At 43.5% G+C, this 26080-nt stretch overlaps 1 protein-coding gene across 4 annotated transcripts in view; it reads left to right on the plus strand.

The window, feature by feature from the left end:
• The window catches only part of LOC110490603 (tumor protein 63), a 167386-nt gene that overhangs the window by 44941 nt on the left and 96365 nt on the right, over positions 1–26080 (plus strand). For all 4 annotated transcript variants that reach the window (XM_090236486.1, XM_090236488.1, XM_090236485.1 and 1 more), the window contains exons 2-3: positions 9954–10091; positions 10392–10527. In XM_090236486.1, coding sequence (XP_090092612.1) covers positions 9954–10091; positions 10392–10527 — 274 coding nt within the window. The remainder of the gene's footprint in view (positions 1–9953; positions 10092–10391; positions 10528–26080) is intronic.

The raw sequence follows: 26080 nt of genomic DNA on the forward strand, positions 1-26080 counted from the left end.
ATCAACAGTCTCTATAGATCATCATGTAGCCTACATCAACAGTCTCTATAGATCATCATGTAGCCTACATCAACAGTCTCTATAGATCATCATGTAGCCTCCATCAACAGTCTCTATAGATCATCATGTAGCCTACATCAACAGCGTATAATGCAGACATATTTCCTCCACAACACAAGAGACTGAGAACTAACGATTCTCTGTGTAAAATACAACAGGATTTCGTTTTCTTCTGTACACAATAGGTAAGTGTTAAAGTGAGGAGGATTGGATGAGAACACTGAGTGACAACTGACCTGCTAGCTGGTGTTTGGAAAATGCGCATCACCCATCTTAAGTCCCAAACGGCACCATATTCCCTATGTAGTGCACTACTTTTGTGAAGAGCGCATAGAGCTCTGGTCACTGCATAGGGAATAGGGTGCTATTTGGGAGCCGTCTCCCAGTGTGCCTCCCTCTGCCAAATCACTATGTCTGTGGAGCGTAAAGTTCACTGTTGGTTTTCTACCTTATGACAGGCTTGGCAACACCTTGTTGTCATAGTAATGCAGCTGGAGCGTACATTCACCCTGCCTTGCACAGCACCACACCTCTTTAGCGCATAAGGAGGGGGATAATTCATTGGCCAAGTCCAGGTTTTTGGGGAAAGGGAGACTTATTTGATTGGCCAAGCCCAGGTTTTTGGGGAAAGGGAGACGTATTTGATTGGCCAAGCCCAGGATTTTGGGGAAAGGGAGACGTATTTGATTGGTCAAGCCCAGGTTATGGGGAAAGGGAGAGGAATTTGATTGGCCAAGCCCAGGTTCTGGGGAAAGGGAGAGGTATTTGATTGGCCAAGCCCAGGTTTTTGGGGAAAGGGAGAGGTATTTGATTGGCCAAGCCCAGGTTCTGGGGAAAGGGAGAGGTATTTCAAGGCCAGGTTTTTGGGAAAGGGAGAGGTATTTGATTGGCCAATCCCATTTTCTGGGGAAAGGGAGAGGTATGTGTAGCTGTAAACACAGTAAACGTTGAGCCTTTAGGAAATGAGAATAGATAGAAGCCCTTTCTCATCAGTCCTGACTCAGACCTGTAGTCTTGACTCAGACCTGTAGACTGAAGTAACGGGCTGAATGGATAGACAGCAGGATTGGCAGTTCATTTTAACTGGATAAAGAATAGGGATAGGCCTAGATGCTGGATGAGGTTCCTGTGTGTCGCAACATCATTGCACTGGCACACCTAATTAAAGGGGGTGATTTACAGGAAGTGGCCTGTTTTATTTTCTTTTTTGTCAAATTCTTAGACCAGCTACTGCGTAAATAAACAACGTAAGGACCTGCATAAAACTGACTTGTCAATAAATCCATCAAACCATACTACAGTATGTGTAGTATGGTATGTATGTGAAATCAATAATATTGTTTGAATGTACAGGAGGGAACTGAATAAGACTAAAGATTATTGATGCATGTCTAGATTCCTCAAAGCCTTCTGTAGTTCAACCCCGTCACTCTAGTTTCAAACCCCAAATCCCCCCCCCCCCACACACACACACACACACACAAATAGAAACACACAGACACACACACACACACACACACAAACACACACACACATGAATAGAAACACACAGACACACACACACAAACACACACACACACACACACACACACAAACACACACACACACGAATAGAAACACACAGACACACACACACAAACACACACACACACACACACACACACACACGAATAGAAACACACACACACACAAATAGAAACACACACACACACACACACACACACACACACACACACACAGTAGATTGTGTGTCCTGCTTAGAGTACAGTATGATAGCCCTGTTCAGATTATGTTCTTCATTAGAAATGCCTGACTGTGTTGTTGAATAGGCATTCATATCTTCTCCCCCTACACATAACGGAATGTTGGGGAATTCCACCCCCCCCCCCCCCCCCCCCCCCGACACACACACACACACACACACACACACACAAAGCCCCCCGTCAAGCTCCCGTACAGCTGTACACATACCAGACGCTGTGAATCTCAGCCAGCCAGTGCTGTGGTATCATATAGACCATGGGGGGATTTCCGACAGGCTGGGTGCTAGGCCTCACACACACACACGCACACGCACGCGCACGCACACGCACGCAAACACACACACACACGCACACGCACACGCACACACGCACACACACTACAGCAGTGTATGCTGCCACTTCAGTAGTGAACAATGGGACTCTCTCTGACCCTCAGCTGCTGCAGCCTGGTGTGGGTTTACAGACAGGGGGAAGGGGGAGCAGGTTGACTCTCTGTTGACTTTCTCTGTCTACCAGCCTTCCCTGTGCTCCACATCTCCCCTATACTGCTGCCTCAGTGTTTAATAAGGGGCATGAAAGGAGAAGTACTGATAGTTATGATAGTTAGTGATGATAAGGCTTGGACCATATACCGTTTATACCACATACCATTTATACCATATACCATTTATACCATATACCGTTTATACCATATACCGTTTATACCACATACCGTTTATACCATATACCATTTATACCATATACCGTTTATACCACATACCGTTTATACCATATACCATTTATACCATATACCGTTTATACCATATACCGTTTATACCATATACCGTTTATACCACATACCGTTTATACCATATACCATTTATACAATATACCGTTTATACCATATACCATTTATACCATATACCGTTTATACCATATACCGTTTATACCATATACCGTTTATACCGTTTATACCATATACCGTTTATACCATATACCGTTTATACCACATACCGTTTATACCACATACCGTTTATACCATATACCGTTTATACCATATACCGTTTATACCATATGCCATTTATACCATTTACCGTTTATACCATATACCGTTTATACCATATACCGTTTATACCGTTAATACCATATACCGTTTATACCATATACCGTTTATACCATATACCGTTTATACCACATACCGTTTATACCATATACCGTTTATACCATATACCGTTTATACCATATACCGTTTATACCACATACCGTTTATACCACATACCGTTTATACCATATACCATTTATACCATATACCGTTTATACCATATACCATTTATACCATATACCGTTTATACCATATACCATTTATACCATATACCGTTTATACCGTTTATACCATATACCATTTATACCATATACCATTTATACCATATACCGTTTATACCATATACCGTTTATACCGTTTATACCATATACCGTTTATACCATATACCGTTTATACCATATACCGTTTATACCATATACCGTTTATACCATATACCGTTTATACCGTATACCGTTTATACCATATACCGTTTATACCACATACCGTTTATACCACATACCGTTTATACCATATACCATATACCGTTTATACCATATACCGTTTATACCATATACCGTTTATACCACACACCGTTTATACCATATACCGTTTATACCATATACCGTTTATACCATATACCGTTTATACCATATACCGTTTATACCATATACCATATACCGTTTATACCATATACCGTTTATACCACATACCGTTTATACCACATACCGTTTATACCATATACCATTTATACCATATACCGTTTATACCATATACCGTTTATACCATATACCGTTTATACCATATACCATATACCGTTTATACCATATACCGTTTATACCACATACCGTTTATACCATATACCGTTTATACCATATACCGTTTATACCATATACCGTTTATACCATATACCGTTTATACCATATACCGTTTATACCACACACCGTTTATACCATATACCGTTTATACCATATACCGTTTATACCATATACCATATACCGTTTATACCATATACCGTTTATACCACATACCGTTTATACCACATACCGTTTATACCATATACCATTTATACCATATACCGTTTATACCATATACCGTTTATACCATATGCCGTTTATACCATATACCGTTTATACCATATACCGTTTATACCATATACCGTTTATACCACATACCATTTATACCATATACCGTTCATACCATATACCGTTTATACCATATACCATATACCGTTTATACCATATACCGTTTATACCACATACTGTTTATACCATATACCATTTATACCATATACCGTTTATACCATATACCGTTTATACCATATACCGTTTATACCATATACCATTTATACCATATACCGTTTATACCACATACCATTTATACCATTTACCGTTTATACCATATACCGTTTATACCATATACCGTTTATACCACATACCATTTATACCATATACCGTTTATACCATATACCGGGGTATTTCTAAATACTGACGGTATGATTTTCAATACCGTAAAACGATGGTGGCTGCAGTGATACTATCTAGAGTAGTGATACTATGGTGGCTGCAGTGATACTATCTAGAGTAGTGATACTATGCCACTCATTTTTGCATGTGGATGGTAACAATTGAATAACATGAGAAAAAAAGAAGAAACCCGCACACTGCTCTTTAATTTATGCCAACAGCATACCACCCTGCATACCACCCTGCATACCACCCTGCATACCACCCTGCATACCACCCTATACACCACCCTACATACCACCCTACATACCACCCTACATACCACCCTACATACCACCCTGCATACCACCCTGCATACCACCCTGCATACCACCCTATACACCACCCTGCATACCACCCTACATACCACCCTGCATACCACCCTACATACCATCCTGCATACCACCCTGCATACCACCCTGCATACCACCCTGCATACCACCCTACATACCACCCTGCATACCACCCTGCATACCACCCTACATACCACCCTGCATACCACCCTGCATACCACCCTGCATACCACCCTGCATACCACCCTACATACCACCCTACATACCACCCTGCATACCACCCTACATACCACCCTGCATACCACCCTACATACCACCCTGCATACCACCCTACATACCACCCTACATACCACCCTGCATACCACCCTACATACCACCCTGCATACCACCCTATACACCACCCTACATACCACCCTGCATACCACCCTGCATACCACCCTGCATACCACCCTGCATACCACCCTACATACCACCCTGCATACCACCCTGCATACCACCCTGCATACCACCCTACATACCACCCTGCATACCACCCTATACACCACCCTACATACCACCCTGCATACCACCCTACATACCACCCTGCATACCACCCTGCATACCACCCTACATGCCACCCTGCATACCACCCTGCATACCACCCTGCATACCACCCTGCATACCACCCTACATACCACCCTGCATACCACCCTGCATACCACCCTGCATACCACCCTACATACCACCCTACATACCACCCTGCATACCACCCTGCATACCACCCTACATACCACCCTGCATACCACCCTGCATACCACCCTGCATACCACCCTTCATACCACCCTGCATACCACCCTGCATACCACCCTATACACCACCCTGCATACCACCCTGCATACCACCCTGCATACCACCCTGCATACCAACCTACATACCACCCTACATACCACCCTGCATACCACCCTGCATACCACCCTGCATACCACCCTATACACCACCCTGCATACCACCCTTCATACCACCCTGCATACCACCCTATACACCACCCTACATACCACCTTGCATACCACCCTATACACCATCCTGCATGCCACCCTGCATACCACCCTGCATACCACCCTGCATACCACCCTGCATACCACCCTGCATACCACCCTGCATACCACCCTGCATACGACCCTGCATACCACCCTATACACCACCCTGCATACCACCCTGCATACCACCCTATACACCACCCTGCATACCACCCTGCATACCACCCTGCATACCACCCTATACACCACCCTACATACCACCCTGCATACCACCCTGCATACCACCCTGCATACCACCCTGCATACCACCCTATACACCACCCTGCATACCACCCTGCATACCACCCTATACACCACCCTGCATACCACCCTGCATACCACCCTGCATACCACCCTACATACCACCCTGCATACCACCCTGCATACCACCCTGCATACCACCCTACATACCACCCTACATACCACCCTGCATACCACCCTGCATACCACCCTGCATACCACCCTACATACCACCCTGCATACCACCCTGCATACCACCCTGCATACCACCCTATACACCACCCTACATACCACCCTGCATACCACCCTACATACCACCCTGCATACCACCCTATACACCACCCTACATACCACCCTACATACCACCCTGCATACCACCCTACATACCACCCTGCATACCACCCTATACACCACCCTGCATACCACCCTGCATACCACCCTGCATACCACCCTGCATACCACCCTGCATACCACCCTATACACCACCCTGCATACCACCCTGCATACCACCCTATACACCACCCTGCATACCACCCTGCATACCACCCTGCATACCACCCTGCATACCACCCTACATACCACCCTGCATACCACCCTGCATACCACCCTACATACCACCCTACATACCACCCTGCATACCACCCTGCATACCACCCTGCATACCACCCTACATACCACCCTGCATACCACCCTGCATACCACCCTGCATACCACCCTATACACCACCCTACATACCACCCTGCATACCACCCTACATACCACCCTGCATACCACCCTATACACCACCCTACATACCACCCTACATACCACCCTGCATACCACCCTACATACCACCCTGCATACCACCCTATACACCACCCTACATACCACCCTGCATACCACCCTACATACCACCCTGCATACCACCCTGCATACCACCCTACATACCACCCTGCATACCACCCTGCATACCACCCTGCATACCACCCTGCATACCACCCTATACACCACCCTACATACCACCCTACATACCACCCTACATACCACCCTGCATACCACCCCTCATTCCACCCTGCATACCACCCTGCATACCACCCTACATACCACCCTGCATACCACCCTGCATACCACCCTACATACCACTGCTGGCTTGCTTCTGAAGCTAAGCAGTGTTGGTCCTGGTCGGCAGCATACCACCCTACATACCACCCTGCATACCACCCTGCATACCACCCTACATACCACTGCTGGCTTGCTTCTGAAGCTAAGCAGGGTTGGTCCTGGTCGGCAGCATACCACCCTACATACCACTGCTGGCTTGCTTCTGAAGCTAAGCAGGGTTGGTCCTGGTCAGTTCCTGGATGGGAGACCAGATGCTGCTGGAAGTAGTGTTGGAGGGCCAGTAGGAGGCACTCTTTCCTCTGGTCTAAAAAAATATCTCAATGCCCCAGGGCAGTGATTGGGGACACTGCCCTGTGTAGGGTGCCGTCTTTCGGATGGGACGTTAAACGGGTGTCCTGACTCTCTGAGGTCATTAAAGATCCCATGGCACTTATCGTAAGAGTAGGGGTGTTAACCCCCGGTGTCCTGGCTAAATTCCCAATCTGGCCCTCAAATCATCACGGTCACCTAATAATCCCCAGTTTACAATTGGCTCATTCATCCCCCTCCTCCCCCCTGTAACTATTCCCCAGGTTGTTGCTGCAAATGATAACGTGTTCTCAGTCAACTTACCTGGTAAAATAACGGATAAATAAATAGGATTTAGCTTATTAAAGAGCAGTGATACTATCCAGAGTAGTGATACTATCTAGAGCAGTGATACTATCCAGAGTAGTGATACTATCTAGAGCGGTGATACTATCCAGAGCAGTGATACTATCATAGTGATACTATCCAGAGTAGTGATACTATCTAGAGCAGTGATACTATCCAGAGTAGTGATACTATCTAGAGCAGTGATACTATCAGAGTAGTGATACTATCCAGAGTAGTGATACTTTCCAGAGCAGTGATACTATCTAGAGTAGTGATACTATCCAGAGCAGTGATACTATCCAGAGCAGTGATACTATCATAGTGATACTATCCAGAGTAGAGATACTATCAGAGTAGTGATACTAGTAGTGATACTATCTAGAGCAGTGATACTATCCAGAGCAGTGATACTAGTCAGAGCAGTGATACTATCAGAGTAGAGATACTATCAGAGTAGTGATACTATCCAGAGCAGTGATACTAGTAGTGATACTATCCAGAGCAGTGATACTATCCAGAGTAGTGATACTATCCAGAGTAGTGATACTATCCAGAGCAGTGATACTAGTAGTGATACTATCAGAGTAGTGATACTATCAGAGCAGTGATACTATCCAGAGCAGTGATACTATCAGAGTAGTGATACTATCCAGAGCAGTGATACTAGTAGTGATACTATCCAGAGCAGTGATGCTATCCAGAGTAGTGATACTATCAGAGTAGTGATACTATCCAGAGCAGTGATACTAGTAGTGATACTATCAGAGTAGTGATACTATCAGAGCAGTGATACTATCCAGAGCAGTGATACTATCAGAGTAGTGATACTATCAGAGCAGTGATACTATCCAGAGCAGTGATACTATCAGAGTAGTGATACTATCCAGAGTACAGGAAGTACCAGTACCAGATCAATATGGAGCAAAATACAGGAAGTACCAGATCAATGTGGAGCTATATACAGGGAGTACCAGTACCAGATGAATATGGAGCTATATACAGGGAGTACCAGATCAATGTGGAGCTATATACAGGAAGTACAAGATCAATGTGGAGCTATATACAGGGAGTACCAGATCAATGTAGAGCTATATACAGGGAGTACCAGATCAATGTGGAGCTATATACAGGAAGTACCAGATCAATGTGGAGCTATATACAGGGAGTTACAGTACCAGATCAATATGGAGCTATATACAGGGAGTACCAGATCAATATGGAGCTATATACAGGAAGTACCAGATCAATATGGAGCTATATACAGGAAGTACCAGTACCAGATCAATATGGAGCTATATACAGGGTGTACCTGTACCAGATCAATGTAGAGCTATATACAGGGAGTACCAGATCAATATGGAGCTATATACAGGAAGTACCAGATCAATGTAGAGCTATATACAGGGAGTTACAGTACCAGATCAATATGGAGCTATATACAGGGTGTACCTGTACCAGATCAATGTAGAGCTATATACAGGGAGTACCAGATCAATGTGGAGCTATATACAGGGTGTACCTGTACCAGATCAATGTAGAGCTATATACAGGGAGTACCAGATCAATGTGGAGCTATATACAGGGAGTACCAGATCAATGTGGAGCTACATACAGGAAATACCAGTACCAGATCAATATGGGGCTATATACAGGGAGTACCTGTACCAGATCAATGTGGAAAAATATACAGGAAGTACCAGATCAATGTGGAGCTATATACAGGAAGTACCAGTACCAGATCAATTTGGAGCTACATACAGGGTGTACCAGATCATATATGTACATCAAATATGTACATGAAAGCAGGGTAACGTGACTAGACTTCAGGATAGATAATAATAAGGTATTTGAGGTAGATATGTACATGAAGGCAGGGTAACGTGACTAGACATCAGGATAGATAATAATAAGGTATTTGAGGTAGATATGTACATGAAGGCAGGGTAAAGTGACTAGGCATCAGGATAGATAATAATAAGGTATTTGAGGTAGATATGTACATGAAGGCAGGGTAACGTGACTAGACATCAGGATAGATAATAATAAGGTATTTGAGGTAGATATGTACATGAAGGCAGGGTAAAGTGACTAGACATCAGGATAGATAATAATAAGGTATTTGAGGTAGATATGTACATGAAGGCAGGGTAAAGTGACTAGAAATCAGGATAGATAATAATAAGGTAGATATGTACATGAAGGCAGGGTAAAGTGACTGATGTTTCTCCTGTCTCTTCCTAAAGGCATAGAGACCCTTCCTCCCACCTGTCCTGGACAGAGAGTTCCTGCCTGGCCTCCATTATGTCACAGAACCAATCAGGACAGAGCTCTGACATCCTCAATCAGGATGTGTTCAACCAGCTACTGGAGATGCTAGACCAGTGAGTCTACACGGAAATACACAGGCAGGCACACACACACACACACACACACACGCACACACACACACACACACGCGCGCGCACACACACACACACACACACACACACACACACACACACACACACACTCACACTCACACTCACACTCACACTCACACACACACAGCTAAGTTTTGTTACACTACTAACTTGACAAAGCCATGGCCTAGTATATTAATGTGGAGTATTATACAGTTAGCCTGTAACAACTATTGTAAATTCTAAAACCTAGTTAAATCAGTGTTGCCCTGTGTGTTTCAGGTCAGCGTTCCACTCGTCGCAGCCCATAGAGCTGAACTTCTCAGACAGCCCAGCAGACGAAGATGGACCATCAGGGAACACCATTCAGATCAGCATGGACTGCATCACCATGCATGAGGGACAGGAACCACTTTCGGTGAGTACTGCACTGAGAAATGGTCGTATACTTATAGTATTATATAATACAACTGGGAAATGGTACTATACATACAGTATAGTATAATACAACTGGGAAATGGTACTATACATATAGTATACTATAATACAACTGAGAAATGGTACTATACATATAGTATTATATAATACAACTGAGAAATGTTACTATACATATAGTATACTATAATACAACTGAGAAATGGTACTATACATATAGTATACTATAATACAACTGAGAAATGGTACTATACATATAATATTATATAATACAACTAAGAAATGGTACTGTATATATAGTATTATATAATACAACTGAGAAATGGTACTATACATATAGTATACTATAATACAACTGAGAAATGGTACTATACATATAGTATTATGTAATACAATAGCCACATACTGTGCAATTCGATATTCGGATTCACATGAAGGGCAGGAACCATTCTATCACCAATGATGTCATCATCACTTGTTATCATAGATCACCATGCCCTGCCCAGCCTAACCACTAGACATGAGTAGTGTACTGGGACACAATTCGTACAGCACAATACATTACACGTATACAATACTTTTTACAATACTGTGAGTAGCCTATTGGGAAATGTCTCAAAAAATATATATTTATTTAATAAGACTCATGAAGATGAAAAAAAAGGAACACACCAAACTGGTAGGGTGGGGGGGGGTTTTCAGTGGTAAGTCCCATTAGAAGACATCTGGAGGTCTGGATGGCAAATCGTCAACAATGGTATTTCCCTAAAAAAATAAATAGAATAGCAAGGCCGTTAGAGGCGGGTCCAGCTCCAAACCCAGAGTTCTGATTAGGCTTGGTTTTGATAGGACATTTGAATATTTAAATTGTAGGATAATTTCTGGCCCGGAATGTCAATACATTAGCATTAGCAGACTATTTTGAGACAGACACCTTTTACAGGTTTGTAGATCAGAACAGAATGCATTTATGCAGCATTGAAGATGTCTACCTGTATAATGTAAGTACAGATTTTACACCTATATAAAATTGCTTAGTTATTTACAAGCAACACAGATTAGCTGTTTGCTATAACGTCATACAACCGTAATGTACTGTGCATTCAGAACGTATTCAGACCCCTTTGACTTTTATCACATTTTGTGACGTTACAGCTTTGGTCTAAAATGTGTTCAATAGTTGTTGTTTTTCATCATCCGTCTACACACATTACAACTGTCTCTCTCTCTCTCTCTCTCTCTCTCTCTCTCTCTCTCTCTCTCTCTCTCTCTGTCTCTCTTTCTCTCTCTCTCTCCCTCTCTCTCTCTGTCTCTCTTTCTCTCTCTCTCTCTCTCTCTCTGTCTCTCTCTCTCTCTCTCTGTCTCTCTCTGTCTCTCTCTCTCTCTCTGTCTCTCTCTCTCTCTCTGTCTCTCTCTGTCTCTCTCTCTCTCTCTCTCTGTCTCTCTCTCTCTCTCTCTGTCTCTCTCTCTCCCTCTCTCTCTCTCTCTCTCTGTCTCTCTCTCTCCCTCTCTCTCTCTCTCTCTCTCTCTCTGTCTCTCTCTGTCTCTCTCTGTCTCTCTCTCTCTCTCTGTCTCTCTCTCTCTCTCCCTCTCTCTCTCTCTCTCTCTCTCTGTCTGTCTGTCTGTCTGTCTGTCTGTCTGTCTGTCTGTCTGTCTGTCTGTCTGTCTGTCTGTCTGTCTGTCTGTCTGTCTGTCTGTCTCTCTCTCTCTCTCTCTGTGTTTCTTTGTCTCTCTCTCTCTCTCTCTGTCTCTCTCTCTCTCTCTCTCTGTGTCTCTCTGTCTCTCTCTCTGTTTACCTCTCTCTCTCTCTCGCTCTGTGTCTCTCTGTCTCTCTCTCTGCTTACCTCTCTCTCTCTCTCCCTCTCTCTCTCTCTCTCTCTCTCTCTCTCTGTGTCTCTCTGTCTCTCTCTCTCTCTGTGTCTCTCTGTGTCTCTCTCTGTCTCTCTCTGTCTCTCTTTATTTCTGTTTAGAGCCTTGGGGGACTTGTTATTTGTATTTTGAAGAGTTTTAAGTTTAATCTGAAATTCCTTTTTCTTCTTCTGGAGTAGACCTGGGTGATATAGACAAAAATTTGTATTCCAATACATTTACGATATTTTTTTGCGATAATGATAAATCAGCTATGTTATTTTGGGGGGAGGTGCTACAAAATATTAAATAATAGCTAATCAGCATTGCGCTAAACTGAGTGAGCTTAGCCGTGAATGGCTAAAAAAGTGTCAACGGAAGCCAGTTTGAATTTGGCTTCAGACCAATCACATCACAAGCCAGATGACAGAGAAAAATGCCTAGTTAAAAAAAGGTCAAATACATAACAAATATAATATAATATAATGGTGGCAAGCAGTGGAGGATGGTTCATAACAATGTCTGGAAAGGAGCCAATGGAATGGCATCAAATACAAGGAAACCATGTGTTTGATGTATTGGATTGGATTCCATTCCAGTATTGTATTGGATTACACTCCAGCCATTACCATGAGCCTGTCCTCCCCAAGTAAGGTGCCACCAACCTCCTGTGGTTCAAATAGAGCAAACAACACATAGTTTGTAATACAGATTTTTTTTTTCTGGCTTCCCTGGTGATTTTACCCACACGCTGAAACTGGTGCCACGAACTCAATATTAGGAGGTGAGAAATAAATGATGTACTCACGGAAAGCTGTGACTACCCTCTCTGTAACTAAAACAACCGTAGTTGCTTTGAAAACTGTATTTTTCCTGCGATTGTATTTTGAGCAACAGTCATATATGCTTGTGCTTGTCAGAATGCATCTCAGTGGGGAGAGGAAGTGAGAGTGGCCAAACAAGGACAGGCAGAAACTTTCAATGCAGGAATCAACATAATGTATAGGCTTATTACTGTTATTACTGTTGACCATTGCTATTACTGTTGACCAAACAATGGTTCTAGAACAATCTACAGGAACGTTGTGCAGCAAAAAAACACTGAAAATTACAGATGTACGCAAAATACTCTGGTAAATCGTCCCAGTTCTATTTTGGAGGTAGGTTCTTTTCTGTAGCTAGAGGGAAGCAATTTAGTCCTGCCTCCCTCACCTTCCTCACAGAGGTCCCTGATCTGTCTTTCTCGCTCTCTTGCGTTCTCGCTCTCTCTCTCATCTATCAGTATATGTCTCACCTCAGCCTGAGCTGGGGTGAAGAACAGGGGGAGGAGGAGGAGGGGAGAGGTGCACGGGGCAGGGCAGGGTAGAATAACTTGAAGGAATGTGGTAGTAACAGTGTCAGGAGAAAGGCAGGATATCGTAGCCTAATCAGCTGATTGAACATCCTGATAAAGCTGTGATCAGCTGAGCGTGGCAGACACAGCACTGTAAGGACAGGCACCCTAATAGAGGCACCATATTCCTTATAAAGTGCACTACAGGGGCTCTGGTCAAACGTAGTGCACTATATAGGGAATAGGGCTCTGATCAAAAGTAGTGTACTATATAGGGAATAGGACTCTGGTCAAAAGTAGTGCACTATATAGGGAATAGGGCTCTGGTCAAAAGTAGTGCACTATATAGGGAATAGGCAAGGTGTCATTTGGGACACAGCCAGAGAGAGAGAGAGAGGCAGAGAGAGAGAGAGAGAGAGAGAGGCAGAGAGAGAGAGAGAGAGAGGCAGAGAGAGAGAGAGAGGCAGAGAGAGAGAGAGAGAGAGAGAGAGGGGCAGAGAGAGAGAGAGAGAGACAGAGAGAGAAAGAGAGAGACAGAGAGAGAGAGAGAGAGAGAGAGATAGAGAGAGAGAGAGAGAGAGAGAGAGAGAGAGAGAGGGGCCCATCTTAGAGTTTGGATAAAGTTTAGGACATAGCCAGGAGACTCTGTCCTCACAGCAGAGCTCAGCTGATCACTGATATCCTGCCTCTTTCGACATGTTGAGGAGTGGCTCAGCTCCATTTGCATGTTTCTGTTTAGAATCTCCCTTTTTTTCAGAACGTAGTCCCTCTCATGCGTTAGGTAGCCATGAAGGGTGATAGTCCCTCTGTTTCTGCTTCTTTGAATGCTTGAACAACGGTTACATTTTGCTGTGAGAATTTCCTACAATAAAAATACAACTATTGGAATTCAGATGTTGACTTTCATAAAGTCAATTTTTAGAGTAATTTCCCCCCTTTTCCCCCCCCCCATTTGTTTTCATGTCAAGTCCACATGGAATGTTTTTGTTAAGGCTCGTCTGAATTGAATGATAAAAAAAAAGGTGCCGACACACTTGAAACAAGAAAATATAAACTGGTATTTCCAATTCCCAAAGCAGGACTGTCTCGTGGGCTTTACCATTCATCTCAATTAGTCACACCTGAAATACCTTTTACTGACCGGGCATTTCAGCTGGTGTAGTAGTGTCTTTGCAGGCCCTTGAGATTTTTACAGGATCTGTTTTGAAAAGGCAGTCATTTCAGCTGGTGTAGTAGTGTCTTTGCAGGTGTTTTGAAAAGGCAGTCATTTCAGCTGGTGTAGTAGTGTCTTTGCAGGTGTTTTGAAAGGCAGTCATTTCAGTCACATCACCGGTGCTGTTTAAGGTAAAAGACTAATTGTCTGATACGCTCATTTCCAAAATGATCAAGTCCATTATCCCATCCCAGACAGGGATACACAACGCATGGTTAGATTAGAACATTATCATGTTCCGGTATAAAGAAAACATGTCTTCCTGGTAGAAAACATGTCTTCCTGGTATGAAGAAAACATGTCTTCCTGGTATAAAGAAAACATGTCTTCCTGGTATGAAGAAAACATGTCTTCCTGGTATAAAGAAAACATGTCTTCCTGGTATAAAGAAAACATGTCTTCCTGGTATGAAGAAAACATGTCTTCCTGGTATAAAGAAAACATGTCTTCCTGGTATGAAGAAAACATGTCTTCCTGGTATAAAGAAAACATGTCTTCCTGGTAGAAAACATGTCTTCCTGGTAGAAAACATGTCTTCCTGGTATAAAGAAAACATGTCTTCCTGGTATAAAGAAAACATGTCTTCCTGGTAGAAAACATGTCTTCCTGGTAGAAAACATGTCTTCCTGGTATAAAGAAAACATGTCTTCCTGGTATAAAGAAAACATGTCTTCCTGGTATGAAGAAAACATGTCTTCCTGGTATAAAGAAAACATGTCTTCCTGGTATGAAGAAAACATGTCTTCCTGGTATAAAGAAAACATGTCTTCCTGGTATAAAGAAAACATGTCTTCCTGGTATGAAGAAAACATGTCTTCCTGGTATAAAGAAAACATGTCTTCCTGGTATGAAGAAAACATGTCTTCCTGGTATAAAGAAAACATGTCTTCCTGGTAGAAAACATGTCTTCCTGGTAGAAAACATGTCTTCCTGGTATAAAGAAAACATGTCTTCCTGGTATAAAGAAAACATGTCTTCCTGGTAGAAAACATGTCTTCCTGGTAGAAAACATGTCTTCCTGGTATAAAGAAAACATGTCTTCCTGGTATAAAGAAAACATGTCTTCCTGGTATGAAGAAAACATGTCTTCCTGGTATAAAGAAAACATGTCTTCCTGGTAGAAAACATGTCTTCCTGGTAGAAAACATGTCTTCCTGATATAAAGAAAACATGTCTTCCTGGTATGAAGAAAACATGTCTTCCTGGTATGAAGAAAACATGTCTTCCTGGTATGAAGAAAACATGTCTTCATTCCCGCACTTCGTCTGACGTGTTCCTTGAAGTGATTCACGGCCGTTTTATTAATAAAAGTGTTATTTCTTACATTAGTACCCCAGGTCATCTTAGGTTTCATTACATACAGTCGAGAAGAACTACTGAATATAAGATCAGCATCAACTCACCATCAGTACGACCAAGAATATGTTTTTCGCGACGCGGATCCTGTGTTCTGCCTTACAAACAGGACAACGGAGTGGATTCCATGCAGCGACCCAAAAAAAAAACAACTCCGAAAAAGAGGGAAACGAGGCGGTCTTCTGGTCAGACTCCGGAGACGGGCACACCGTGCACCACTCCCTAGCATTCTTCTTGCCAATGTCCAGTCTCTTGACAACAAGGTTGATGAAATCCGAGCAAGGGTAGCATTCCAGAGGGACATCAGAGACTGTAACGTTCTTTGCTTCACGGAAACGTGGCTCACTGGAGAGACGCTATCCGAGGCGGTGCAGCCAACGGGTTTCTCCACGCATCACGCAGACAGAAACAAACAACTTTCTGGTAAGAAGAGGGGCGGGGGCGTATGCCTTATGACTAACGTGACATGGTGTGATGAAAGAAACATACAGGAACTCAAATCCTTCTGTTCACCTGATTTAGAATTCCTCACAATCAAATGTAGACCGCATTATCTACCAAGAGAATTCTCTTCGATTATAATCACAGCCGTATATATCCCCCCCCAAGCAGACACATCGATGGCTCTGAATGAACTTTATTTGACTCTTTGCAAACTGGAAACCATTTATCCGGAGGCTGCATTCATTGTAGCTGGGGATTTTAACAAGGCTAATCTGAAAACAAGACTCCCTAAATTTTATCAGCATATCGATTGCGCAACCAGGGGTGGAAAGACCTTGGATCATTGCTACAACTTCCGCGACGCATATAAGGCCCTGCCCCGCCCCCCTTTCGGAAAAGCTGACCACGACTCCATTTTGTTGATCCCTGCCTACAGACAGAAACTAAAACAAGAGGCTCCCACGCTGAGGTCTGTCCAACGTTGGTCCGACCAAGCTGACTCCACACTCCAAGACTGCTTCCACCACGTGGACTGGGACATGTTTCGTATTGCGTCAGACAACAACATTGACGAATACGCTGATTCGGTGTGCGAGTTCATTAGAACGTGCGTTGAAGATGTCGTTCCCATAGCAACGATTAAAACATTCCCTAACCAGAAACTGTGGATTGATGGCAGCATTCACGTGAAACTGAAAGCGCGAACCACTGCTTTTAATCAGGGCAAGGTGTCTGGTAACATGACCGAATACAAACAGTGCAGCTATTCCCTCCGCAAGGCTATCAAACAAGCTAAGTGTCAGTACAGAGACAAAGTAGAATCTCAATTCAACGGCTCAGACACAAGAGGCATGTGGCAGGGTCTACAGTCAATCACGGACTACAGGAAGAAATCCAGCCCAGTCACGGACCAGGATGTCCTGCTCCCAGGCAGACTAAATAACTTTTTTGCCCGCTTTGAGGACAATACAGTGCCACTGACACGGCCTGCAACGAAAACATGCGGTCTCTCCTTCACTGCGCCGAGGTGAGTAAGACATTTAAACGTGTTAACCCTCGCAAGGCTGCAGGCCCAGACGGCATCCCCAGCCGCGCCCTCAGAGCATGCGCAGACCAGCTGGCCGGTGTGTTTATGGACATACAGTGCCTTGCGAAAGTATTCGGCCCCCTTGAACTTTGCAACCTTTTGCCACATTTCAGGCTTCAAACATAAAGATATAAAACTGTATTTTTTTGTGAAGAATCAACAACAAGTGGGACACAATCATGAAGTGGAACGACATTTATTGGATATTTCAAACTTTTTTAACAAATCAAAAACTGAAAAATTGGGCGTGCAAAATTATTCAGCCCCCTTAAGTTAATACTTTGTAGCGTCACCTTTTGCTGCGATTACAGCTGTAAGTCGCTTGGGGTATGTCTCTATCAGTTTTGCACATCGAGAGACTGAAATTTTTTCCCATTCCTCCTTGCAAAACAGCTCGAGCTCAGTGAGGTTGGATGGAGAGCATTTGTGAACAGCAGTTTTCAGTTCTTTCCACAGATTCTCGATTGGATTCAGGTCTGGACTTTGACTTGGCCATTCTAACACCTGGATATGTTTATTTTTGAACCGTTCCATTGTAGATTTTGCTTTATGTTTTGGATCATTGTCTTGTTGGAAGACAAATCTCCGTCCCAGTCTCAGGTCTTTAGCAGACTCCATCAGGTTTTCTTCCAGAATGGTCCTGTATTTGGCTCCATCCATCTTCCCATCAATGTTAACCATCTTCCCTGTCCCTGCTGAAGAAAAGCAGGCCCAAACCATGATGCTGCCACCACCATGTTTGACAGTGGGGATGGTGTGTTCAGCTGTGTTGCTTTTACGCCAAACATAACGTTTTGCATTGTTGCCAAAAAGTTAACTTTTGGTTTCATCTGACCAGAGCACCTTCTTCCACATGTTTGGTGTGTCTCCCAGGTGGCTTGTGGCAAACTTTAAATGACACTTTTTATGGATATCTTTAAGAAATGGCTTTCTACTTGCCACTCTTCCATAAAGGCCAGATTTGTGCAATATACGACTGATTGTTGTCCTATGGACAGAGTCTCCCACCTCAGCTGTAGATCTCTGCAGTTCATCCAGAGTGATCATGGGCCTCTTGGCTGCATCTCTGATCAGTCTTCTCCTTGTATGAGCTGAAAGTTTAGAGGGACGGCCAGGTCTTGGTAGATTTGCAGTGGTCTGATACTCCTTCCATTTCAATATTATCGCTTGCACAGTGCTCCTTGGGATGTTTAAAGCTTGGGAAATATTTTTGTATCCAAATCCGGCTTTAAACTTCTTCACAACAGTATCTCGGACCTGCCTGGTGTGTTCCTTGTTCTTCATGATGCTCTCTGCGCTTTTAACGGACCTCTGAGACTATCACAGTGCAGGTGCATTTATACGGAGACTTGATTACACACAGGTGGATTGTATTTATCATCATTAGTCATTTAGGTCAACATTGGATCATTCAGAGATCCTCACTGAACTTCTGGAGAGAGTTTGCTGCACTGAAAGTAAAGGGGCTGAATAATTTTGCACGCCCAATTTTTCAGTTTTTGATTTGTTAAAAAAAGTTTGAAATATCCAATAAATGTCGTTCCACTTCATGATTGTGTCCCACTTGTTGTTGATTCTTCACAAAAAAATACAGTTTTATATCTTTATGTTTGAAGCCTGAAATGTGGCAAAAGATCGCAAAGTTCAAGGGGGCCGAATACTTTCGCAAGGCACTGTATTCAATCAATCCCTATACCAGTCTGCTGTTCCCACATGCTTCAAGAGGGCCACCATTGTTCCTGTTCCCAAGAAAGCTAAGGTGACTGAGCTAAACGACTACCGCCCCGTAGCACTCACTTCCGTCATCATGAAGTGCTTTGAGAGACTAGTCAAGGACCATATCACCTCCACCCTACCTGACACCCTAGACCCACTCCAATTTGCTTACCGCCCAAATAGGTCCACAGACGATGCAATCTCAACCACACTGCACAACGCCCTAACCCATCTGGACAAGAGGAATACCTATGTGAGAATGCTGTTCATTGATTACAGCTCAGCATTCAACACCATAGTACCCTCCAAGCTCGTCATCAAGCTCAAGACCCTGGGTCTCGATCCCGCCCTGTGCAACTGGGTACTGGACTTCCTGACGGGCCGCCCCCAGGTGGTGAGGGTAGGCAACAACATCTCCTCCCAGCTGATCCTCAACACTGGGGCCCCACAAGGGTGCGTTCTGAGCCCTCTCCTGTACTCCCTGTTCACCCACGACTGCGTGGCCACGCACGCCTCCAACTCAATCATCAAGTTTGCGGACGACACAACAGTGCTAGGCTTGATTACCAACAACGACGAGACGGCCTACAGGGAGGAGGTGAGGGCCCTCGGAGTGAGGTGTCAGGAAAATAACCTCACACTCAACGTCAACAAAACTAAGGAGATGATTGTGGACTTCAGGAAACAGCAGAGGGAACACCCCCCTATCCACATCGATGGAACAGTAGTGGAGAGGGTAGCAAGTTTTAAGTTCCTCGGCATACACATCACAGACAAACTGAATTGGTCCACTCACACAGACAGCATTGTGAAGAAGGCGCAGCAGCGCCTCTTCAACCTCAGGAGGCTGAAGAAATTCGGCTTGTCACCAAAAGCACTCACAAACTTCTACAGATGCACAATCGAGAGCATCCTGGCGGGCTGTATCACCGCCTGGTACGGCAACTGCTCCGCCGTCAACCGTAAGGCTCTCCAGAGGGTAGTGAGGTCTGCACAACGCATCACCGGGGGCAAACTACCTGCCCTCCAGGACACCTACACCACCCGATGTCACAGGAAGGCCATAAAGATCATCAAGGACATCAACCACCCGAGCCACTGCCTGTTCACCCCGCTATCATCCAGAAGGCGAGGTCAGTACAGGTGCATCAAAGCTGGGACCGAGAGACTGAAAAACAGCTTCTATCTCAAGGCCATCAGACTGTTAAACAGCCACCACTAACATTGAGTGGCTGCTGCCAACACACTGACACTGACTCAACTCCAGCCACTTTAATAATGGGAATTGATGGGAAATGATGTAAATATATCACTAGCCACTTTAAACAATGCTACCTTATATAATGTTACTTACCCTACATTATTCATCTCATATGCATACGTATATACTGTACTCTATATCATCGACTGTATCCTTATGTAATACATGTATCACTAGCCACTTTAACTATGCCACTTTTTTTACATACTCATCTCATATGTATATACTGTACTCAATACCATCTACTGTATCTTGCCTATGCTGCTCTGTACCATCACTCATTCATATATCCTTATGTACATATTCTTTATCCCCTTTCACTGTGTATAAGACAGTAGTTTTGGAATTGTTAGTTAGATTACTTGTTGGTTATTACTGCATTGTCGGAAATAGAAGCACAAGCATTTCGCAACACTCGCATTAACATCTGCTAACCATGTGTATGTGACAAATACAATTTGATTTGATTTGATTTGATATCTGTGATTCAGTCCTCTGGTTAGTGAGTTGTTTAGCCTCGCCAGATGGCCTCTGGTTAATTCACACATCACTGTCACCGTAGAAAATAACCCTGTGAGTTTTTCTTCTCATTTACATGGGTCCATGGGGAAATAGAATAATCTTTCTCTGTGTATTTCATTCACTTATCTGTAGGATTGTTTGCATTAGAGTAGTCCTGAGCGATTAACTGAAATGTCAGTATTTTTTCGTTGGTATTATTAAACAACTAATCGACCAACGTTGGTTCAACTACTTTTGCAATTGCATTTAGTTCCGTTTTGTTGTTGTTTTCAATGGGGAGAACATAGACAACGGTAGATGGTTGTTTTTTGTTGTTGTTGTTTTCAATGGGGAGAACATAGACAACGGTAGATGGTTGTTTTTTGTTGTTGTTGTTTTCAATGGGGAGAACATAGACAACGGTAGATGGTTGTTTTTTGTTGTTGTTGTTTTCAATGGGGAGAACATAGACAACGGTAGATGGTTGTTTTTTGTTGTTGTTGTTTTCAATGGGGAGAACATAGACAACGGTAGATGGTTGTTTTTTGTTGTTGTTGTTTTCAATGGGGAGAACATAGACAACGATAGATGGTTGTTTTTTGTTGTTGTTGTTTTCAATGGGGAGAACATAGACAACGGTAGATGGTTGGTTTTGTTGTTGTTTTCAATGGGGAGAACATAGACAACAGTAGACGGTTGGTTTTGTTGTTGTTTTCAATGGGGAGAACATAGACAATGGTAGATGGTTGGTTTTGTTGTTGTTTTCAATGGGGAGAACATAGACAACGGTAGACGGTTGGTTTTGTTGTTGTTTTCAATGGGGAGAACATAGACAACGGTAGACGGTTGGTTTTGTTGTTGTTTTCAATGGGGAGAACATAGACAACGGTAGATGGTTGGTTTTGTTGTTGTTTTCAATGGGGAGAACATATACAACAGTAGACGGTTGGTTTTGTTGTTGTTTTCAATGGGGAGAACATAGACAACGGTAGATGGTTGGTTTTGTTGTTGTTTTCAATGGGGAGAACATAGACAACGATAAATGGTTGGTTTTGTAGTTGTTTTCAATGGGGAGAACATAGACAACGGTAGATGGTTGGTATTGTTGTTGTTTTCAATGGGGAGAACATAGACAACGGTAGATGGTTGGTTTTGTTGTTGTTTTCAATGGGGAGAACATAGACAACGGTAGATGGTTGGTTTTGGTATTGTTTTCAATGGGGAGAACATAGACAACGGTAGATGGTTGGTTTTGTTGTTGTTTTCAATGGGGAGAACATAGACAACGGTAGATGGTTGGTTTTGTTGTTGTTTTCAATGGGGAGAACATAGACAACGGTAGATGGTTGGTTTTGTTGTTGTTTTCAATGGGGAGAACATAGACAACGGTAGATGGTTGTCTGGCTGGATGACTGCTACTGCCTGAGCAGAGACTTAAATGAATGAAAAATAATTATGTTATCAAATAAATATGAATAAATATTTTATGAAAGTAAAGTAAGATATGTAAATAAATGAATGGTAAATCAGTGCTAAGCAGTATAAAACTGTATTTTTTTGTGAAGAATCAACAACAAGTGGGACACAATCATGAAGTGGAACGACATTTATTGGATATTTCAAACTTTTTTAACAAATCAAAAACTGAAAAATTGGGCGTGCAAAATTATTCAGCCCCCTTAAGTTAATACTTTGTAGCGCCACCTTTTGCTGCGATTACAGCTGTAAGTCGCTTGGGGTATGTCTCTATCAGTTTTGCACATCGAGAGACTGAAATTTTTTCCCATTCCTCCTTGCAAAACAGCTCGAGCTCAGTGAGGTTGGATGGAGAGCATTTGTGAACAGCAGTTTTCAGTTCTTTCCACAGATTCTCGATTGGATTCAGGTCTGGACTTTGACTTGGCCATTCTAACACCTGGATATGTTTATTTTTGAACCATTCCATTGTAGATTTTGCTTTATGTTTTGGATCATTGTCTTGTTGGAAGACAAATCTCCGTCCCAGTCTCAGGTCTTTTGCAGACTCCATCAGGTTTTCTTCCAGAATGGTCCTGTATTTGGCTCCATCCATCTTCCCATCAATGTTAACCATCTTCCCTGTCCCTGCTGAAGAAAAGCAGGCCCAAACCATGATGTTGCCACCACCATGTTTGACAGTGGGGATGGTGTGTTCAGCTGTGTTGCTTTTACGCCAAACATAACGTTTTGCATTGTTGCCAAAAAGTTCAATTTTGGTTTCATCTGACCAGAGCACCTTCTTCCACATGTTTGGTGTGTCTCCCAGGTGGCTTGTGGCAAACTTTAAATGACACTTTTTATGGATATCTTTAAGAAATGGCTTTCTACTTGCCACTCTTCCATAAAGGCCAGATTTGTGCAATATACGACTGATTGTTGTCCTATGGACAGAGTCTCCCACCTCAGCTGTAGATCTCTGCAGTTCATCCAGAGTGATCATGGGCCTCTTGGCTGCATCTCTGATCAGTCTTCTCCTTGTATGAGCTGAAAGTTTAGAGGGACGGCCAGGTCTTGGTAGATTTGCAGTGGTCTGATACTCCTTCCATTTCAATATTATCGCTTGCACAGTGCTCCTTGGGATGTTTAAAGCTTGGGAAATCTTTTTGTATCCAAATCCGGCTTTAAACTTCTTCACAACAGTATCTCGGACCTGCCTGGTGTGTTCCTTGTTCTTCATGATGCTCTCTGCGCTTTTAACGGACCTCTGAGACTATCACAGTGCAGGTGCATTTATACGGAGACTTGATTACACACAGGTGGATTGTATTTATCATCATTAGTCATTTAGGTCAACATTGGATCATTCAGAGATCCTCACTGAACTTCTGGAGAGAGTTTGCTGCACTGAAAGTAAAGGGGCTGAATAATTTTGCACGCCCAATTTTTCAGTTTTTGATTTGTTAAAAAAAGTTTGAAATATCCAATAAATGTCGTTCCACTTCATGATTGTGTCCCACTTGTTGTTGATTCTTCACAAAAAAATACAGTTTTATATCTTTATGTTTGAAGCCTGAAATGTGGCAAAAGATCGCAAAGTTCAAGGGGGCCGAATACTTTCGCAAGGCACTGTATTCAATCAATCCCTATACCAGTCTGCTGTTCCCACATGCTTCAAGAGGGACACCATTGTTCCTGTTCCCAAGAAAGCTAAGGTAACTGAGCTAAACGACTACCGCCCCGTAGCACTCACTTCCGTCATCATGAAGTGCTTTGAGAGACTAGTCAAGGACCATATCACCTCCACCCTACCTGACACCCTAGACCCACTCCAATTTGCTTACCGCCCAAATAGGTCCACAGACGATGCAATCTCAACCACACTGCACACCACCCTAACCCTTCTGGACAAGAGGAATACCTATGTGAGAATGCAGTTCATTGACTACAGCTCGGCATTCAACACCATAGTACCCTCCAAGCTCGTCATCAAGCTCGAGACCCTGGGTCTCGACCCCGCCCTGTGCAACTGGGTACTGGACTTCCTGACGGGCCGCCCCCAGGGGGTGAGGGTAGGCAACAACATCTCCTCCCCGCTGATCCTCAACACTGGGGCCCCACAAGGGTGCGTTCTGAGCCCTCTCCTGTACTCCCTGTTCACCCACGACTGCGTGGCCACGCACGCCTCCAACTCAATCATCAAGTTTGCGGACGACACAACAGTGCTAGGCTTGATTACCAACAACGACGAGACGGCCTACAGGGAGGAGGTGAGGGCCCTCGGAGTGAGGTGTCAGGAAAATAACCTCACACTCAACGTCAACAAAACTAAGGAGATGATTGTGGACTTCAGGAAACAGCAGAGGGAACACCCCCCTATCCACATCGATGGAACAGTAGTGGAGAGGGTAGCAAGTTTTAAGTTCCTCGGCATACACATCACAGACAAACTGAATTGGTCCACTCACACAGACAGCATTGTGAAGAAGGCGCAGCAGCGCCTCTTCAACCTCAGGAGGCTGAAGAAATTCGGCTTGTCACCAAAAGCACTCACAAACTTCTACAGATGCACAATCGAGAGCATCCTGGTGGGCTGTATCACCGCCTGGTACGGCAACTGCTCCGCCCTCAACTGTAAGGCTCTCCAGAGGGTAGTGAGGTCTGCACAACGCATCACTGGGGGCAAACTACCTGCCCTCCAGGACACCTACACCACCCGATGTCACAGGAAGGCCATAAAGATCATCAAGGACATCAACCACCCGAGCCACTGCCTGTTCACCCCGCTATCATCCAGAAGGCGAGGTCAGTACAGGTGCATCAAAGCTGGGACCGAGAGACTGAAAAACAGCTTCTATCTCAAGGCCATCAGACTGTTAAACAGCCACCACTAACATTGAGTGGCTGCTGCCAACACACTGACACTGACTCAACTCCAGCCACTTTAATAATGGGAATTGATGGGAAATGATGTAAATATATCACTAGCCACTTTAAACAATGCTACCTTATATAATGTTACTTACCCTACATTATTCATCTCATATGCATACGTATATACTGTACTCTATATCATCGACTGTATCCTTATGTAATACATGTATCACTAGCCACTTTAACTATGCCACTTTGTTTACATACTCATCTCATATGTATATACTGTACTCAATACCATCTACTGTATCTTGCCTATGCTGCTCTGTACCATCACTCATTCATATATCCTTATGTACATATTCTTTATCCCCTTTCACTGTGTATAAGACAGTAGTTTTGGAATTGTTAGTTAGATTACTTGTTGGTTATTACTGCATTGTCGGAA

The sequence above is a fragment of the Oncorhynchus mykiss genome, chromosome 5 (assembly GCF_057628025.1).
Source record: "Oncorhynchus mykiss isolate SJ-2025 chromosome 5, ASM5762802v1, whole genome shotgun sequence".
NCBI lineage: Eukaryota > Metazoa > Chordata > Actinopteri > Salmoniformes > Salmonidae > Oncorhynchus > Oncorhynchus mykiss.